At 42.1% G+C, this 8,870-nt stretch overlaps 1 protein-coding gene across 1 annotated transcript in view; it reads right to left on the bottom strand.

Moving 5' to 3' along the window:
- Positions 1–7,739, bottom strand: part of METAP1 (methionyl aminopeptidase 1) — a 74,231-nt gene extending 66,492 nt beyond the window's left edge. The window contains exon 1 of the mRNA XM_006893080.1: positions 7,597–7,739. Within this exon, the coding sequence (XP_006893142.1) occupies positions 7,597–7,710 (114 nt within the window). The 5' untranslated portion in view covers positions 7,711–7,739. The remainder of the gene's footprint in view (positions 1–7,596) is intronic.
- Positions 7,740–8,870: the final 1,131 nt, after the last annotated feature.

Genomic DNA, 8,870 nt, shown 5'->3' with positions numbered 1-8,870 from the left:
AAATTACTTTCTTAATTAAAAATTAAGTAATTAATCCTCATAAAAAATTATAAAGGTCAGATATGGCCATCGACACACAGCCCTTGCTCTTTTTACAGAATACTGAGGAGTCCGGTTGGCATGACAGCTAAAACACCCAATAGCTACCAAATGCAGCTGTCTCTCCATGTAGAAAGATGTAGCAGTTTGCTCTAATGAAGATTTACAGCCTTGAAAACCCTATGGAGTAGTTGTACTCTATTTACAGGGTTTGATGAGCCAGAATTAACTTGATGACAGTGGGTTCTGGTTATACGGTATTGTGGTTCTCAGCCTTCACCATTTATTAGAATCAACTGGAAAATTTTTCTTTAAAACAAAACAAAAAAAGACACTGCTTTCCATCTCAAATTAGATCAACTAATTTGTGTGTATCAGTATGTGGGCTACACAGGCAATTCTAGTTTATCTCCTGGAAGGTAAAAAGATTACCACCAGAATGAAGACATAATACATTTTCATTTCACTGCTTCTAGGTGTTTTCTACTTTATCTGTCTTATACAATTAATCCTTACACATACCATCCTATTTTAGGACAAACTCTGTAAACAGCTTCCCAAATTGCAACTTCTCTCTAAACTTTTCCTATTCTTAAATCAATCATTCCACAAATGTTTACAGTTAAAAATTAACATTAAGTGGTTTTACCATGACCTATATCCTCTTAAGAACCAATACACCTGTATCTAAGAACCAACATTATGTTTTTCATAGGGCTTCAAACTGGTTCTTCTCTGTTCAGTCATGGCAGGTAACGTAAAACCTGAACTCTGTAAAACATGAGTATACCAAAAATGATAAGGGAAGGTAAAATTACAGGTCAGCATTTTGCTAGATATTTAATATCCAGCTTAGAAAACAAGGGTAGTGCGTATACTGGATAGCAATCACATCTTTTGACCAGCAGAGACAAAACACACTGAACTATGAATCAAAGATCAAAGATGCTGGTGACTCTGTCACTCTCTACAAATCTGACAGATGAGCCAATCTCCTGCATCAAACGCCTGGAAAATCTCACTATGCCTCTTCAGAAGAGACGAAGAGGATACCTATTGCCCATTCTATCAGTAACTTCCTCATCCTGGCAACTGTTAGGATATGTTGTTGCTTATATTATGTGCCACTGTGTCAATTACAACTCATAGCAACCCTATGACAACAGATCGAAACCCTGCCCCATCCTGCACTAACTTCACAATCTCTGACATGCTCAAACCATTTGCTATAGTGAAATCTGGATCTGCTCTGGTTCTACTGTGTATGCCACAACTGACCGATTTGAACTGGTTCAAAAGCCTTGGTTTTCTACCACCTCACATTTAAAAGTCATGCATGTGATGGGAATATAATCAAGTACAATGTGGTGTTGTTAGGTATCAAATAAACAATCGAACAAAACCCTGCTCAATCCTGTGCCATCCTCACAATCTCTATGTAATTCTAGTCACTATGTCAATCTAACTGAAGATCTTCCTTCCCCTTCTCTGACCCTCACTTTCCCAAGAATAGTTGTCTATTTTCAAGAACTGGCCTCTTCTGACAAGGAGCCCTAAATTAGACAGAGTCTCATTTGCTTCTAAGAAACACTATGGTTGCATGCCTCTCTCAAGACAAAGTTGATTCTTTATTTTGGCAGCCCATAGTATAATGAATATTCTTTGCCAACACTAGGCATTTAATTCTTCTTTAGTTTTATTCACTGTCCAACTTACACATGTGCATTAAGCTATTTAAATGCTGTGGTTTACCCTGGTGGCAAGGAGTTGTATTGCCAACTGAAAGGAACATGGTTCAAATCCACCAGCTACTCCATAGTGGAAAAATGGGTAATCTCCTCCCATGTGATTTACTGCCTCTGAAAAGCCACTGAAGGGTCAGCTATATGCATCAGCTCTGACTTGACAGTGCACAACAACAACATGGCCTGGCTCAGGCACATCTTGGTCTTTAAACTAACATCCTTGTTCTTTAGCATTTTAAAGAGGTCCTTGACAGTATATTTGTCCAATGCAATAGTACAATGTTTGTTATTGTTACGGCCATTGAGTTGAGTACAATTCATAGTAACAACAGATCTATTTTTCACAGGACTATTACAATATCATCTTTTTTTGCTAAAACATACTTATTAAGCAGTTGAAGAGAAAGTTAATAAAGAAAAACTTTACCCTTCCCCCCAAAAAAACCTCACCTTTTAATTAACAGAATTGAGAAATTACCATTTCTGATTCAAATTAAAATATTTGTCCAGACAAACAACATCATAATGGATCCTAAAACCATAAAGAGAAAATCTGTCGAGGAAATGCATATCCTCAATTCCTTAATATCACACTGTAGATTGCATGCTAACTGTAAGAAGGGGTTAAGAGGGGATTTTTAAATAGTGATCTTATTGTTGTTGTTGTTGTTATGTGTTATCAAGTCAACTGTAACTAATACTGACCCCATGCACAAATAGTTCTGAACCATGTCCTATTCTGAACCAGTCTCACTGACTCTGATACACATATCCCCATTTCCCCAATTATTCTGTCAATCCATTTCATCCAGGGTCTTCCTTTCCTGCATTGTGAATGGCAACATCCCCAAAGTATGTCAGACAGAGAATCAAAATCCTTGATTTGCAAGGAGCAACCTTGGTTTTACCTTCTACAGGACAGACCTTATTCTCTTGGATATACAAGGTATGTTTACTACTTTTCTCCAGCACCACAATTCAAAGGCGTGTTTGGTCACTGTCCAGCTTTCTTATGCACAGGAAGTAATTGTGAAGACCATGTCCTGAATCAGGGGCACCTCAGTCTCCAGATAGACACTGCTGCTCTTCAGTACTCTGGAGAGATCCCTGACCACAGATTTTCCTAATGTAATCTGTCTTTTGATTTTCTGGCTGCTGGTGTCAAGAGTGTTGACTGCGGAACCCAGCAAGCTGAAAGTGTTAACAATCTCAACCTCTTCTCTATCTATCATGGTGCCACCAATTGGCCCAGTGGTAAGAATCTTCGTTATCTTGTTTTGAACTTCAATCCATATTGAAGACTACAGTTCTTGACGATCTAAAGCAAATGCTTCAGGTCCTCCTCCATTTCAGCAAGCAAGGTTGTGTGATCTGCATAACACGGGTTGATGATGAGTCTTCCTCCAATGCTGATGCCACAGTCCTCCTCATAAAGTTCAGCCTCTCGAATGATCTGTTCTGCATACAAACTGAAAATGTATGGAGAAAGGACACATCCCTGATACACTCTTTTTCTCATTCTGAACCATGTTTCCTTGCTCTGGCGACTGCTAGGCCCTCCATAACCTAGTGATCAAAACTAGTATCATAAGACTGGTGGTTCACTGACCTCATAGGAATTGATTTTGTAGGGCTGAAGTTGTAGATGGAAATAACTCCTCTTGTGGAGTTATTGGAGGTCAGATGCAACCAGCCCTACATTGCTCACATTATTTTAACAGCTTAGGCAATCCATATTTCAATTAATAATAAAATGCATAAAAACAATCTATTACTTCACTGACTATATGGCAATGAAAACAATAAAAATGAACTAGAGCTACATGCAATATGAATAAGAAGTTGCAGAAGAACACAGATGGTGATTTGTTGTAAAGTTTATATGAACTTTAAAAGCATCAAAAGTAAACACTACATTATTTAAAGAATTAAAACATACGGAAAGCAAATGAATGATAAACACAAAATTCAGGATAGGGACACAGAAGGACTTTTTTTCCTTCACTTGCTCTACTCATACTGTTCTCTTAAATAAAATTAGGTGAAAAGTGTACAGGTATTTACTGTGCTACATTTCTTTACATTCTATGTGTATTTTATAATAATCTATTATTTGACTCGGTCAAAAGTTCAAACACAATGTCCTTGTTGTTATTAAGTGCCAATGAGTTGAACAGGACTCACAGCGACCTGTGAACAACAGATATGAACCTTGTCCCATCCTGTGCCATCCTCATAAAGCCCACAGTGATTTCTACAGTCACTATGAAGACAAAAACTCTCACAATTGGAATAAGCAACCTCATGACAGATGGGAGAGACTGAGATTGTCAATGACTTCCTTTTACTTCAATCCACTATCAGCAACACCCTTAATACCAGCAGTAAGGAGATTAGGAGACAAGCAGTATTGAGGAAGTCCATTGTCAGGGACTTTTCCAAATTACTGAGGAGCAATGATGTCAACTTGAAGACTAAGGTGCATCTGATTCTCGTCAACCACTTGCTTATTCATGTGATAGCTGGACAATGAATAAGGATGACAGAACTGCTATCTTTGAGTTGTGGTGCTCAAGAGTACTGAATATCCCTTGGAATGCCAAAAGAATAAACAGATATATCTTGAAAAGTGACACAAGTAGAGCCAGAATTGCACAGGCTTTAAGTTAACAGTGAAACTCAATATGAACTACACCATCAGAGTTCCCTATTCTATTCAATATATATTGTTGCTGTTTTACGTGTTGTCAAGTCAGAACTAACCATAGCTGATTCTCCTGTGATTTTTCAGAGGTTATGTGCTTTATTGACTATGTAAAGGCGTTTGACTATGTGGATCATGATAAGTTGTGTCTGACATTGAGAAGAATGGGAATTCCAGAGCTTGTGATTGTGCTCATGAGGAACCTATTATCTAGACTAGGAAACTGCTGTGCAAATGGAGCAGGGGAACACTGCATGGTTTGGAATTGGGAAGGGAGTGCATCAAGGATGTATTCTGTCTCTATACCTGTTCAATCTATATGCTGAGCAAATTATCTAAGAAGCTGGACTCTAGGAAGAGAAGTGTGGCATCAGAATTGGAGGGAGACTCATCAATAACCTGCATTATGCAGATGACACAACCTTGCTTGCTGGAAGTGAGAAGGATTTGAAGCACTTGTTGCAGAAGATCAAAGAATGCAGTCTTTTGTATGGATTGTGTCTCAATATCAAGAAAACAAAGATTCTTACCACTGGACCAACAGTGTCATGATGGATGAAGAGGAGATTGAAATGGTCAACAGCTTCATCTTGCTTGGATATACAATTTACATCCTTGGTACAAGCAGTGAGGAAATAAGGAGATCCATTGCAATGGGAAAATCTCCAGTTAGGGATCTTTCCAAATTATAGAGAAGTACTGATGTCAGTTAGCGCACTAAGGTGTATTTGATTCAGACCATGGTCGTTCCAATTATTAGCTATGCATCTGAGACCTGGACAATGAATAAGGATGACAAAAAAAAGAATTGATGCCTTTGAACCGTAGTGTTGGAGAAGAACACTGAACATTCCATGGACAGCCAAAAAAATGAGTAGGTATGTCTTGGAGAGGGTGAAGACAGAGTGCTCTTTGGAGGAAAGAATGATGAGGCTTTACCTAACTTACTTTGGAGATACTGCTAGGAAGTGCTATTCCTTAGAGAAGGACATGATGTTGGGAATGGTGGAGGGTGGGCGAAGGAGAGGTAGACTGACAAGGTGACCACTGCAACTGGTTCTTGTGTGTCAGAATGTTGCAGGACAACACTGGTTTCAGATCTTTTGTTCATAGGGTCACTATGATTGGATGGCACACAACAACATAGGAAGGAGATTGCTCACTGTTCATCCTCCAAGCAGCTAGTGGATTTGAACTGTAGTCTTTGGGTTGCAACACAATTCCTGAAACTAAGCCACCAGAGATCCCTTCAATATAAGTAGTTAGAAAAAAATATCTTATTTGGTTCTGCTTTTATGTACTTAGATCCTTAATACAAAGGCAATTCTAAATTATTCATGTAATAATTGTATTTAGATATTTTCTCTGTTCTTACCTAGTTACAAACAACTGCAAAGTTATCAGTATTCCCAAAAATAATGGTCAAAGCCATCTCTGCTATCAGTTTATGTTGGAAAAAAGTAATATCTAAAACCTCACAGCATATACTTTCACTTAAGATTGCAATTTGGTGGCTAACACAGGATAATCTTCAGAATTTGATGAGAAGCCCTTCTGCACTTCAACAAATAATCTGAAAATTATATTAAAAATCAAAAGGATCTGTACCAGGTTTAGCATGTTGAGTAGTCTTAGTGCTATTTTTAAGTCAAGCAACATTTCTCCTAGTGCAACATTAGCCAAATAATACTAACAAGGTCAAAGATTATATCTTATCTAAAAACAAGCTCTAAATAATACAGATAAAGATTTCTTACAGTGGCTTATCCACAGGTATTGTGACTGTAAGGATTTATTTATGTTTGCTTTTACATAATCATTTTTTTTATACTTTTAAATAGGTTTGTATAATTTTTATGAAGTGTTTACTACACTACATTTTTTAAAATGGCACTATTAAAGTGTAACACATCCTTAAAAAACCCAAACACCACAAAGCTTACATGTGACCAACATTTTCACATTTGATAAATAATTTAGGTTTCAGAACAACCTTGTGAAATAGGAAAGGAAAAGTATCATTGCCCACTTTGTATAGAGAAGGAGTCAGCTCAGAAAGGTCAATATGACTATTTCAAGATCATACAATAAATGGCCTAACCAGGCCTTTGAACTCTGCTCATGCTCCTCTATCCTCAGGACACTACCTCTCTTCCACAAACCTCGGCTAAAAGTAAAAGCCATGCTATTGCTGCCCGGTCAGTAATGTGAGTGTGAAATGGAGCACGAACACTAGTACTTCTCTACAGCAAACATAAACACGCTTCAGTCAGGATCCCATTCAAAACTGGCTTTGCATCAGTGCACAAAACTTACTAAAATGCACTATATGTCCATAAAGTATAACCCTCCCCAATGGAACTGGTTAAGTGGGGTTTTTTTTTCCACTCAAAAAGAACGAACTTGAGTAACAGAGAGGTGACTCATCCCGTTAAGTGATGACTGTCTAAATTAGCAATTTTAGTTGTCAAATAAAAAGAATGAATTAGAGAGACCCCTCTCCGTCCCGAAAGTTGCTTACATGTCAACACGCCATAGTAAAACACAAAGAAGTGGGGTTGGCCCTGGCATTTCTCATTCCAGCGTCTCAAGCCGTCCCCAGGCAGCCCACCCGTCAAAGCCCAGCTTCTGCAACTCAATCTAGCCTGACCCAAAGTGCCTACCCACTTCCAAAGCACCCAGGGCACAGGCCAGAACCCCGCCAGGAGCTCCGATGTGCACAGCTGTGTTTGCCCCCTTCTCCTGGCGTTCCCACCTGCCCCAGGTGTTCATTATATTTGGCAGCTCCCGCTAGGGCAAAGGATGCACGGAAGGAACCGGTTCCTAAACACCCCGGCTTGGCCCCTCGATCTGGACTAAGTCCATTTCCGCCCCCAACCCACATGGTCGTGGCCGACCGCGCCCCCACGCGGTGCTCAGAGCGGTCTCAATCTCAAAGGCCCGGGACCTCGGGAGACTAGAGGGGGCCGCGGCGCTGCGAGGTGAGGGGGGAGGAGGAAGTGCGGCCAGCACACTGGCCAGAGGAAGAGGAGGAGCGCGTCCAGAGAGCGCGAGGGCAGGGAAGTGGAGGGGGTTCGCCGGCAGCGCCACGGGCAAGCCAGCGCCTACCTGCGAGCAAAAATAGGAGCCCTGGATGCCCAGCTTAATGCAGGTGGGACACTGAAGCTTGGCCTCGCTACTGCAGCCGTCTGTCTCGCACACCCGCGTCTCCACGGCCGCCATGCTGCCTGCTACCGGAGCGCCTCACCGAGGAAAAGGAGGAGGGAGGGAGGAACGGCTGGGCGGAGGGGCGGGGGTGGGAAACGAGAGCGAACGAGGCAGGAGAAGAGCTCCGCCCGCCGCCGGCCAAGGGCGCGGAAGGGGGAGGAGCGCTGGTCAGCCCCGGACCACGCTGCGCGCTCCGCCCCGCCCCGCGCGCGCGCAGCTAGCGCCCCGCCCCGGGGGTGAGGCCGTGCCCCTCAGCCTCGAGACCTCGGCCCCGCCTCCAGCCTGCGGCCCCGCCTCTCACCTCGCGCGCGGCCTCCGCCCCGCCCCCGCCTCGCTGCGGACGGCGCACATGTGGGATCGGCGCTGGGGCCAAGCAGAGTCCTTCATAGTCCCCGCGCGGTCTCTTGTCTCCCTGCATCGAGCTCGCCACCTTCGGGCGGTAAAGGCCACATGAGATACGAGAGGAGCAGTCCCTGCACTCTCTGCCTTTGTATGAAAAAAAAAGACCTTTTCTCGGGATCTCTTATTAGAAATTATTCTAGAGCCTTAAGTGGCCCCCTCACCCTTACGTGGTTGCAATAGGCGCTCCACCTCTCCACTAGGTTTAAACACCCACCTGCTTCGTTAAAAGTAATTCCATTTGTAAAGTTATGTTTCTCACTGATAGTGAAAGGGTGAAAGGCCTAAGGACCACTGCTCATTCACAAAAAGGGAAGCCATAGTGCTGTCAATGAAGACGAGAAGTGAGATTTACATATGCCCGCCCTCCTACCGCTTTGTGGGTGCGTTGTTGAGGGTTTGGAGGGGGGATTTTCCACACTTCCTCATCTTCTTAAAGAATATTAACTATATCATAGACTGACAAAAGACCAATCAAGTTTGTCTTGAAAGTGCGGCCAGAACGCACCTTAGAAAGCAGAGACATACTATCAGGGCCCGTGAATGTCATCAGAGAAGAGGAAGACTCTCCACAGAATTAATAGACCCAGTGTTTGCAACAATGGACTTAGGCATCAGCAGCGATTGTGAGGACCCTACAGTGTTTCTATTGCACGTGGCTGTGAGTTGGAACCAACTCACTGGGCATCTAACAATTTGTTGGAACCTGACCCCTATTAGAGTTTAACACAAACCTTGTATTATTTCTCGTAGTTTTAAAAAATAGTGTTGTTGTT

This window comes from Elephantulus edwardii, unplaced genomic scaffold, assembly GCF_000299155.1.
Source record: "Elephantulus edwardii isolate Elephantulus edwardi_28Jun2011 unplaced genomic scaffold, EleEdw1.0 scaffold00122, whole genome shotgun sequence".
Classification (NCBI taxonomy): Eukaryota; Metazoa; Chordata; class Mammalia; order Macroscelidea; family Macroscelididae; genus Elephantulus; species Elephantulus edwardii.
This window is presented reverse-complemented; position numbering and strand designations above follow the sequence as displayed.